This window comes from Equus asinus, chromosome 5, assembly GCF_041296235.1.
Source record: "Equus asinus isolate D_3611 breed Donkey chromosome 5, EquAss-T2T_v2, whole genome shotgun sequence".
NCBI classification, from domain to species: domain Eukaryota; kingdom Metazoa; phylum Chordata; class Mammalia; order Perissodactyla; family Equidae; genus Equus; species Equus asinus.
Window position 1 is genome coordinate 97,885,596 of NC_091794.1, and position 10,977 is coordinate 97,896,572.

At 60.6% G+C, this 10,977-nt stretch overlaps 1 protein-coding gene across 10 annotated transcripts in view; it reads left to right on the forward strand.

The window, feature by feature from the left end:
* HSPG2 (heparan sulfate proteoglycan 2) overlaps positions 1-10,977 on the forward strand; it is a 99,254-nt gene that overhangs the window by 87,021 nt on the left and 1,256 nt on the right. For 6 of the 10 annotated variants that reach the window (XM_070510736.1, XM_070510741.1, XM_070510739.1 and 3 more), the window contains 22 exons: positions 606-703; positions 1,290-1,556; positions 2,242-2,351; positions 2,552-2,699; positions 2,776-2,892; positions 3,270-3,287; positions 3,543-3,654; positions 4,336-4,480; positions 4,567-4,666; positions 4,818-4,927; positions 5,053-5,161; positions 5,800-5,898; positions 6,282-6,503; positions 6,796-7,040; positions 7,371-7,542; positions 7,632-7,754; positions 7,853-7,909; positions 9,681-9,756; positions 9,862-9,940; positions 10,088-10,158; positions 10,345-10,428; positions 10,782-10,885. In XM_070510736.1, coding sequence (XP_070366837.1) covers positions 606-703; positions 1,290-1,556; positions 2,242-2,351; positions 2,552-2,699; positions 2,776-2,892; positions 3,270-3,287; positions 3,543-3,654; positions 4,336-4,480; positions 4,567-4,666; positions 4,818-4,927; positions 5,053-5,161; positions 5,800-5,898; positions 6,282-6,503; positions 6,796-7,040; positions 7,371-7,542; positions 7,632-7,754; positions 7,853-7,909; positions 9,681-9,756; positions 9,862-9,940; positions 10,088-10,158; positions 10,345-10,428; positions 10,782-10,885 — 2,666 coding nt within the window. Of the gene's footprint in view, positions 1-605; positions 704-1,289; positions 1,557-2,241; positions 2,352-2,551; positions 2,700-2,775; positions 2,893-3,269; positions 3,288-3,542; positions 3,655-4,335; positions 4,481-4,566; positions 4,667-4,817; positions 4,928-5,052; positions 5,162-5,302; positions 5,584-5,799; positions 5,899-6,281; positions 6,504-6,795; positions 7,041-7,370; positions 7,543-7,631; positions 7,755-7,852; positions 7,910-9,680; positions 9,757-9,861; positions 9,941-10,087; positions 10,159-10,344; positions 10,429-10,781; positions 10,886-10,977 lie in introns of those variants that run through there. The other 4 variants (XM_070510738.1, XM_044769953.2, XM_070510743.1 and 1 more) reach the window with 3 other exon arrangements.

Here is a 10,977-nt window from a genome sequence, read left to right on the forward strand (position 1 = left end):
CGGACATGGCACTGCTCATCAAGCCATGCTGAGGCAGTGTCCCACATGCCACAACTAGAAGGACCCCCCAACTAAAAATATACAACTATGTACTGGGGGGCTTTGGGGAAAAAAAGGAAAAAAATAAAATCTTTAAAAAAAAAAACCACCTGCCCTGTGGGGCTCAGCCTGAAACAATGTCCTTGGGCAAGGCACCTCCCCTCTCTGAGCCTCAGCTTTGCGGTGGGTTATAGGAGACGGAAATGAGATTATCTGAAGCATTTACCACGGTGCTGAGCACGTGGAAGGCTTTCGGTGAACGGTGGCCAGCATTCGTATCATTATTGTTAGAGGAAAGAGAACAGGCCGAGGCCAGGTATACACACGGCACAGATCTCAGCTCCGCTGCTCCACGACTGCGTGATCTTGCGCTCTAGAGAGCACGGTCCCGGTCCCAAATGGGTGTAGTGACACCTATCCTGCCTGCCCACCTACCTTGCCTATTGGTTATTGAGAGACTAGAAGTTTCCCCCATGTGCTAACCTCTGGCGGCTGTAACTCCCACGCCAGTGCAAAGCACTCTCATAATTGTTTTTATTCACTGATATCTGATTTTTTCTTTACAGAATCCAGAACTTGGACCAGAGCTGCCAAGGGACATATATTTGCCAGGCCTATGGACCATGGGGACAGGCCCAGGCCAGTGCCCAGCTGGTTGTCCAAGGTAGGAGAGTGGCTTCAGGCCTCTGCTGAGAGCAGGGGACAGAGAGGAGGGCACAGGGACCCTGTTCCCTAGGAAGCCCCTTAAATGTGTACGAATGAAGAGAACTGCTCGATTGTAATGTTGCTTGTGTCTAGCATAGAGTGAGGGGCTTGACAGATATCGCCAGGGAGGAAGAAGGGGCACAGTTGGAGCGGGTGGGTGCGCAGACCAGCCAGCGAAGAAGCCCCGTGGGCGCCCAAGCGCGGGAGCGAACGAACGAACAGCAGAGCAGGCGAGCGAGTGCGGCGACGTGAACGCGCGGAAGAGCCCCGTGGGCGCCCAAGCGCGGGAGCGAATGAACAGCAGAGCAGGCGAGCGAGTGCGGCGACGTGAACGCGCGGAAGAGCCCCGTGGGCGCCCAAGCGCGGGAGCGAATGAACAGCAGAGCAGGCGAGCGAGTGCGGCGACGTGAACGCGCGGAAGAGCACGTGGAGAAGTGAACGAATGCCTAGGCCCCAGTGCCCCCTTTTCCGGGGCCGTCTGCAGCCTCGGGCCAGGCTCCAGCAGGCTGGCCTCACTCTGCCTCTGCCTCCCTCCCTCGCCCCAGCCCTGCCCTCGGTGCTCATCAACATCCGGACGTCCGTGCAGACCGTGGTGGTCGGCCATGCCGTGGAGTTCGAGTGCCTGGCGCTGGGGGACCCCAAGCCTCAGGTGACGTGGAGCAAAGTTGGAGGGCGCCTGCGGCCTGGCGTTGTCCAGAGCGGAGGCATCGTCAGGATCGCCCACGTGGAGCTGGCCGACGCGGGACAGTACCGCTGCACAGCCACCAACGCCGCCGGCACCACCCAGTCCCACGTGCTGCTGCTCGTGCAAGGTGAAGGCGGCGGGGGCTCGTGTGGGGACGGGCTTCTCGAGCTACCTGCTCTGGCCTTGCCTGCATTGCACTCCTTCCCACTCTCTTGGGAATTTTCAGTTCTGTGTATCTAAGGGGCAGGTTTCACAATAAGTGGGGGCAGCCGGGGGTAAAGGTGAGTGTTCTGGGGGGGCTGGAACTTGCAGGGCTGGGCTACACCATGGGGTCTCAAGAGGAAAATGGGTCTGTAGTCCTCTGCTCTGACAAGGGAGGCCTACAGCCCAGTCTGATGGCAGAGACAGCATAACACAGAACAGAGACGAAAGAGAGTGAAGCAGGAGCAGTGGGTGCGGGACACACAAATCCACGTTTCCTTCAGAGGCAATTCCTTTTCACCCCAAACCGTATGACTCACCCCCAAACTTCCAGACTCTCACTGCCCTACTACCCACTTCTCAGGACCCCATAGGGCTGGACATTCTTCTGCCCAGGTGTGTTGAAGAGTCTGGGGCTGTTCCAGAGCCCTGACTCTGCCCACTTCTGTGCAGCCAAGAGGGAGCAGCCACAATTTCCTCATCTGTGAAACAGGGACACAGTGCCTCCCTTCAAGGGATGGTGTGAGGATTAAGCAAATCGGGGTACAGCCTGGGCTCACAAATGGTGGCTGTCATCAGGTTGGTGGCCTGTCTCTCCTTCCCCCTCTTAGCCTTGCCCCAGATCTCAACACCCCCAGAGGTCCATGTGCCTGCTGGTTCTACAGCCGTCTTCCCCTGCATGGCTTCTGGCTACCCCACTCCTGACATCACCTGGAGCAAGGTAAATGCTGGGCAGGGGACCAGCGGGCATGCCTGAGGGGCGGGCACCAGGTTGTCACCATCTCAGTGCCCCCAGGACCTGGCCCAGGCTTGGCACACAGTACCTGCTTAGGGCCTAAGGGCAGGCGTGCAGGAGATGGGAGACAGGCCCTGTGGAGGTGCGGGCCGAGGCCAGGGTCCAAAGCACGGCTGTGTTTGCAGCTGGATGGGAACCTGCCCCCCGACAGCCGCCTGGAGAACAACATGCTAGTGCTGCCCTCGGTCCACCCCCAGGACGCGGGCACCTACGTCTGCACTGCCACGAACCGCCAGGGCAAGGTCAAAGCCTTCGCCCAGCTGCGGGTGCCAGGTAAGACGACAGCCCCAGAATGGCGGTGCCCACCCACTGCCCGGAGGGCGTCATTCTAACTGCTCTCTGCCGGCAGAGCGGGTGGTGCCCTACTTCACCCAGACCCCCCACTCCTTCCTGCCGCTGCCCACCATCAAGGATGCCTACAGGAAGTTTGAGATCAGGATCACCTTCCGCCCTGACTCAGCCGATGGTGAGCACAAGAGGAGCTGATGTGGGGGGTCTGGGGCAGGGGATCTCCTGGAGTAACTGCCATCACCATTTGGGCCCCGGCAGCCCCTGGGGCCACCCACCTCCCTTGGTCCTCCCTGTCCTGGCGCCCCCAGGCCTGCCGGGCCTCCCCTTGGTGCCTCCTCCCTTCTCCGTTTCTGCCTCCGTGATAACCTCCCACCTGGAGCCTCCTCATGGTCGCTCTGCCATTGGTGCATCCACACCCAGTCCCCCATCCCATCTTCCTGTCCCTGTCTCTGTCCTCCTGCCTCCTTTGTCTCCCATCTCTCACCCTTTCCTCCTCTCTCTCTCTCACCTGTCTCCTCCCATCTCTTATGGTCTCTGACTTTCACTGTCCAGGCCTCCTTCTCTACTCGGGTGAGTCTCTGCTCCCCCTCCTCCTTCAGGTCGACCCTACAGTGTGAGTGAAGCAAATTCCATGTCCTTCAGGGGCTCTCACAAGGCCCTTCTATTCGGGCACCATCTGGAGAGAGTGGGAAGGCCATGCGGGCTGTGCCAGAGGGAGGGACAGGCGTCAGAGTGGAAAGGCTCACGAGCTGGGGCCATTCACCCCTGGGGCTGGGGCAGACAGGGAGCGGGAGGGGAGGCCCTGACACAGCTGTGCCCGCCCAGGGATGCTGCTGTACAATGGGCAGAAGCAGAGCCCAGGGAGCCCCGCCAGCCTGGCCCACAGGCAGCCTGACTTCATCTCCTTTGGCCTCGTGGGTGGGAGGCCCGAGTTCCGGTGAGACCCTCGCCCTCCCCGTTCCCTGGGGAGAGGGGGCTGGGGAACTGGACAGCAGGGCTTAGTCAGGCACATACCTGGGCCGGGTTGTACAGAGGAGGTGCTGGGGAAGGAGAGGTGGCTGTTACCCTCGGCGACCACCCGATCTGCTGGAGTAGGCACGGTATGCCAGCCTGGTGGAGGAGGAAGCAGCCTGTGCTTACAGGGTGGCACTGCTGCAGGCCAGGATTCATTCGTTCGTTCGTTCATTCATTCATTCAACAGTTATTTGCTGAGCACCTCCTATGTGCCAGGCACTGATAGAGGGATATACAAAATGTGGGAAGGTATATTCTAGTCGGGGAAGACCAGCCATAAAGCAAGAAGGAAAGAGACAGGGTGCTTTCAGAGGGAGGGGTGCCTAGAAGAAGAGTGAGCCCAGGTGCTGGGCTGCAGGGCCCTGGAGCCAAGGGCACTTGGAGCTCCAAGGCTCCAAGGAAAGGGTGGGGGAGAGGAGGAGACCTGGGCAGGGAGTGGAGGGCTGGGGTGGGGAATGGGGTGGGAGGACAAGGCAGGGACAGGAAATGGAGCAGGACTGCAGGGAATGGTGGCATCCCCTTTGCCCAGGCTGGGCCCCCTGCTAGCCCTTCTTACAAACCCCATGTCTACTCTCTCCTGCCCCGGTCCTGCCCCATGGAGCAGCTTTGACGCAGGCTCAGGCATGGCCACCATCCGCCACCCCACACCGCTGGCGCTGGGCCAGTTCCACACGGTGACCCTGCTGCGCAGCCTCACTCAGGGCTCCCTGATTGTGGGCAGCCTGGCCCCGGTCAACGGGACCTCCCAGGTGAGAGCCGACCCCGTCCCCCTCTCCCAGCCCCCTCCCCACCCCTGCCTGGCCTCTCTGCCATTCCCACCTTCCGCACTGCCCAGGGCAAGTTCCAGGGCCTGGACCTGAACGAGGAGCTCTACCTGGGCGGCTACCCTGACTACAGTGCCATCCCCAAGGCAGGGCTGAGCAGTGGCTTCATAGGTGAGCCCCCCACCCGCCTCCAGCCCTCGCCAAGCCTCACCCGGCTCACAGAGCCCGTGGGAACCTGGGAGGGCGCTGCCGGGCGTGGGTGGGGCCTGGGCGGGCCTCCCAGCGCCCCCACCTTTGCTCATCCTGCCTGCCCACCTCCCAGGCTGCGTCCGGGAGCTGCGCATCCAGGGCGAGGAGATCGTCTTCCATGACCTCAACCTTACAGCACACGGCATCTCCCACTGCCCCACCTGTCGGGACCGGCCGTGCCAGGTAATCCCACGCCGCACACGCCGCCTGGCTGCCCCTGGCCACTGCCCTCAACCGTGGTAGGCCCCTCTGGGGAGTGGAGCAGGACCAGCGTGTCCTCGGACTGACTTCTGGGGGCTGCTTTGCAGAACGGGGGCCAGTGCCAGGACTCGGAGAGCAGCAGCTACGTGTGCGTCTGCCTGCCTGGCTTCACCGGGAGCCGCTGTGAACACTCGCAGGCCCTGCACTGCCACCCAGGTGTGTACACCTCCCCATCACTGCCACCCCTGGGGGCTTGCCTCTGCCCATTGCCGTCCCTTCATATCCACCCCACGCCCACTGCTAACTGTACTTACCACGCTCAATCACGCTTAACCGAGTACTTACCACCCCTCCTAGATCATGGCTGCCATCCCTGCCACCCTAATACTCACGCTGCCTCCCATCTCTGCTGCCCAGGTACTCACCCCCCCATCATAGCCACCCCGCTACTCATACTACCCCCATCGGTGCTCCCCAGGCACTCCCCCAGCCCCATCACTGCTCCCCAGGTACCCACCACCTTCCCATCTGCTACCAAGGTGCTCGCCCCACTACCTGCCGCCCAGGTCCTCATGGACCCCACTGTTATCCAGCTACAGTCTTTCAAGAGCACCACAGACTAACAGTGGCTTGCTCCCCTCCCCCCATGCTGTCCCCTTCCCAGCCTCCTCTGCCCCCCCCCCCACCCTTGCTCTAACCCAGTCGTGCTCCCCGGTCTCCGACAGCCCGCCCAGGCTGGCCTGGCCCTAACTGACCGAGGCCCCTGGGGTGCAACAGGTGGGGCTTTGGTATCAGGACCCCACCCTCTCCCGGGCTACCTCAATGTCCTCCTTGCTGGCCCGTGTGTCTCCCAGAGGCCTGTGGGCCCGACGCCACCTGTGTGAACCGGCCTGACGGCCGAGGCTACACCTGCCGCTGCCACCTGGGCCGCTCGGGGATAAGGTGTGAGGAAGGTGAGTGGAGCCGGGCCTGGGACCCCCAGGATCCCAGTAAGGACGGGGGAAGCTGGGCAGAGCATCTGAGGCCATGATGGGCCCTATGGATGATAAAATTATTCCAGAGCCAGAGGGCCTCAAAGTCACCTGGCCAAGCTTCTGCCCAGTCTGAATCCCTTACCTGAGGACCCCCAAAGGGGACCCCTACCTTATTGGAGATCCTTCTAGCTTGGGCCGCAGTGCCGGGGGGCTCTTGTGCTGCTACAGCTGTTGCCCAGCTGATCCTGAGCCGCTGGGACTAGAGAGTGGGGTGGGCAGGAGTCCTGGAGGAAGGCTGAGTAGTTGACACCTCCTGGGACTCCGGTATCCCCCCGTCCACGGCTGACCTGTGGCTGCCGCAGGTGTGACGGTCACCACCCCCTCCATGTCGGGCACCGGCTCCTACCTGGCACTGCCCGCCCTCACCAACACACACCATGAGCTACGCCTGGATGTCGAGTTCAAGCCACTGGCGCCCGACGGAGTCCTGCTGTTCAGTGGGGGGAAGAGCGGGCCTGTGGAGGACTTCGTGTCCCTGGCGATGGTTGGTGGCCACCTGGAGTTCCGCTACGAGCTGGGGTCAGGTGAGCACCAGACACCAAATGTAGATGGGCTCCCAGTGCCAAGCTCTGTGCCCTCCTTGGCTCTCCATCCTCGAGAAGGCTCAGAGGAATAAATTCAGAGGTCAGACCGGTTCAAGTCCTTGTTCCTTCCCATTCCTTCTCTCTATGTGTCACTTTAGCCAAGTCCCTAGACCTCTCTGGGCTTCCTCCGGGAGCACCGGGAGGCTAAAGGAAAGCCCCTATCTGCTCAAGTCCCCGAACGGGGCGGGGCAGGGGGCCATGCTTGCGCCGACCCACCTGGCGTCCTCCGCAGGGCTGGCCGTGCTGCGCAGCGCCGAGCCGCTGGCCCTGGGCCGCTGGCACCGCGTGTCCGCAGAGCGCCTCAACAAGGACGGCAGCCTGCGCGTGAACGGCGGGCGCCCCGTGCTGCGCTCCTCGCCCGGCAAGAGCCAGGGCCTCAACCTCGACACCCTCCTCTACCTCGGCGGCGTGGAGCCCTCCGTGTCGCTGCCCCCGGCCGCCAACGCAAGCGCTCCCTTCCGCGGCTGCGTGGGAGAGGTGAGCAGGCTGGGAGCGCACACGGGGCGGGGCCCTCCCCCTGCAGCTTGGCCAAGGCCCTCGGGACCACCCCCTTCACCCTTGAGCCTCGGTTTCCTCCTCTGTCAAATGGAGACAATTACACCTACTTTGAAGAGTTGTACTGAAGGTTGTGCTGTGGATGTTCCTGGCACATAGTAGGCACTCAGCTCATGTTCCTCCTTCCGCTGGAATCCCTGCTCAAGTTCCATCTTGGGTTCCCAGCTTCCCTTTACTGCCTTCTCTCTGCTGGCACAGCTATGCCCCTGCCTCCTGCATCCCGTGAGTCCCGCAGGGTCCCTCTGCCCACAGGTGTCAGTGAACGGAAAGCGGTTGGACCTCACCTACAGCTTCCTGGGCAGCCGGGGCATCGGGCAGTGCTACGACAGCTCCCCGTGCGAGCCCCAGCCTTGCCAGCACGGCGCCACATGCATGCCCGCTGGAGAGTACGAGTTCCAGTGCCTGTGTCAAGATGGCTTCAAAGGTGCGTGAGCCGCCCGGGCCCTGGAAGAAGGCGGAGGGTGTTCAGCGGCAGCTCCAGCCCGTGCCCACTCACTCTGCCCTGGCCCACAGGAGACCTCTGTGAGCACGAAGAGAACCCCTGCCAGCTCCGGGAGCCCTGTCTGCATGGGGGCACCTGCCGGGGCACCCACTGCCTCTGTCCCCCCGGCTTCTCTGGCCCACGCTGCCAACAAGGTAACCTCTCCAGCTTCTCTCCACCTCCCTCTCGGGGCCCGGGACACAGTCCCCGTGGGTATCTGTGTCCACTGACTGGACCCTGCCTTTCTCCATAGGCTCTGGACATGGCACAGCGGAGTCCGATTGGCATCTTGAAGGCAGCGGGGGCAATGGTACGTTCTTGCTGGGCCAGCGAGGGAAGCCGAGTGGGCTTGTCTCCTCCCTGGCTCCAGGTTTCCAGGCCCCCTCTTCCAATGACCCCATCCCCTCAATTCTGGCCTCTTAGCACAACAGGCCCAGAGAGAGGCTCACGGGGCACAGATCGACAGAATAAAGATCACAACCACACAGAGCCGGGTCCTGCCCTGGACTTACTGGCTGGGTGACCTTGGGCAGGCTCTTGAACCACTCTGACCTCAGTTTCCTCCTCTGTATTCATACATTCCATCAACAAAGATCTTATTGTACACCCGCCCTTGCCCTGGGAGCAGTAGATATAAGATGAATAAGGCAGGACCCTCACTCTCAAGGATTCCACAATCAGTTTAAAGGCAATGATAACTTTAAAAATGAATGTTTACTGAACAATTATAGGCCCTGTGCTAACTGCTTTATAGATACATATCTTCTTATTTATCACTAATAGAATAAGAGAAGTAGTGGGATAGTGAGTAAGAGTGTGGACTCTGGTGCCAGCCTGCCTGGGTTCAAATCCAAGCCCTCCCACTTACTAGCTGTGTGACTTTGGGCGAGTCACTTAACCTCTCTGTGCCTCAGTTTCCTCATGTATAAAATGGAGAGAAGTAACATCCTTCCACAAAGGTTTGGATAGAATTTTGTGAAAGTAAAATGACTTAATGTATTTAAAATGCTTAGAACAACATCTGGTCCAGAGTGGGTACAGAATGTTAGTTTTTGTTAATATCATATCTAAGTCATAGTTGGTTATAAGGATCAAGTTAGATGAAACGATGTTTGCAGCTGGACATGAAGCTCCCTGCACTGTGACTGGCACGTAGCAGGTGCTTAGTAAGTGTTAGCTGTTATCCTCATCATTTGGTGACAGGTGGCAAAGTGTCCCCACCCCTTGTAGCTGCCAGGCCCACAGGGGCCAGCGCTGGCCTGTGGGATGGGTCTGAGCAGGGCTGGGGATGTTGGAGCCACCCACAGTGTAGACGTTGGAGCCGAAAGGTCCAGATTGCTGTCCAGGCTTCCCACTTCCTGGGCAAGTCCCTCCCCCGGGAGCCTGTCCTCCCACACATAAGATGGAGGGAACGCAAAGGTTCTGACCCTTTTATGTGCTGCGGACCTAGTGCCCAACTGTCCTGGCTCCTCAGGACTGAGGGGCTGCTCAGGATGTGGGACTTCCAGAGCTCAAACCAGGACAGGACTCGGCAAATGGGGACGGTTGGTCACCTCCCTGGACCGTACTGACCGCATCAAATGAAATACAGAGGATTTCAGAGGAAACCAGTTATACCAAAATAAGGTTCCCAAAATATGCAAAGTGTTCTGATTTGTAACATATGCGCTTCTTTATTAACACATTAAATAACAAGATCGAGTCATGGGCCTAAGAGCTACCACAGTTTCAATAAGCATAAGCGACGTTTTGAAATATTTGCAACCACTGTCCTGCCATAAGGACACCTCCTATAGTGACAAAGTCCCGGGTCCTGCTGCTGCTCCCTCGGTTGGGTGCCTCCATGCGTAATTGAAGGACCTGCTAAACTTCAGTGACGAGTGAGTGAAAATAGAGCTGTAGGATTTTCCCATCCAAGTTCGCAGGCCCCTAAATTCTGTCCACGGCCTCTTGGTCTCCAGGGACTGCAGGTTCCGAGTCCCCGTCGTAGTTCATGTCGGGGTGGAGGCAGGTCAGGGAACCGATTTGAGATGGATGCTCCTTGCTGGCGAGGTGCCTCACCATCGCCCCTCCTCCCACAGATGCCCCTGGGCAGTACGCAGCCTATTTCCATGATGACGGCTTCCTAGCTCTCCCCGGCCATGTCCTCTCCAGGAGGTGAGACGCGTGTTGGGACAGCCCGTGGGCCCAGGGAGGGGACAGGTTGCAGGGAGAGGATCTAGCCTCTGGGATTTCTGCCCCTCACTCTCTCCCCCACCACAGCCTGCCCGAAGTTCCCGAGACCATCGAGCTGGAGGTTCGGACCAGCACGGCCAGTGGCCTCCTGCTCTGGCAAGGCGTGGTGAGTGTGGGTGTCGAGCCCGGGCTCTCAGGGCTCCCTGCCTCCTGGTGGCTCGGGCAGTGGGAGAGAGAAAGGTGGAGGCCATAGCTGTCGAGGGCCTCGGCTCTGCAGGCTGGGGACCCCAGAGACTCTGTGCTTCCCTGGCAGGAGGTGGGAGAGGCCAGCCGAGGCAAGGACTTCATGAGTCTCGGGCTTCAGGACGGGCACCTTGTCTTCAGGTGGGTCCTGGCACCTGACCCTTCCCCGGCCCCCCTCACACCATCGGTGGCTTCCCCTCTGGTCGGCCCCTTGGCTCCTCCCACAAGAAGCTGCAGCTTCCAGTGCCCCAGCTGCACACCACCACCATCCCACACCCCATCCAGTCCTGCCCCAGCTCACACCTTCTTGGGCCTGTGTGACTGCAGCTACCAGCTGGGCAGTGGGGAGGCCCGTCTTGTCTCCGAGGACCCCATCAATGACGGCGAGTGGCATCGGGTGACAGCACTGCGGTAAGGGAGCTGGGCCCTAGGCTTGAGGGGCCCAGAGTGCTAGACTGAGACAGGATGCTCCCCACCAGAACCTGAAGCCACAGTCGAGGGAAAGCCCACCAGCCAGAGCACAGACTCCAGGGCAGGACGAACTCCATGGGGGGTGGACGGGCAAGTACCCCAGGGAATGGAGGAAGCCTGGGTGGGGAGCTAGGAAGCTGTTTGTGGTGCCAGATCTCATCCAGGTGGGGAAGGAAAGAACTAACGGGGAAGGAGTCTCCATCTGGAGTCTCTGTGGCAGAGGGAGGGGACTCTCCTTGGGTCGAGGAGGGTGGGGAATTGGTGGTGAGGGGCCTGACCTGGTTGCCCTGCAGAGAGGGCCGGAGAGGCTCCATCCAGGTGGACGGCGAGGAGCTGGTCAGCGGGCAGTCCCCAGGCCCTAACGTGGCAGTCAACACCAAGGGCAGCATCTACATCGGTGAGTCCTGGGCTCCTGGGGCCCCGTCCTCGGGGCAGGGAGAGGATGGGGCTGCTGCAGAGCTGGGGCACCCGGCCTTCCTCGCCTCCCAG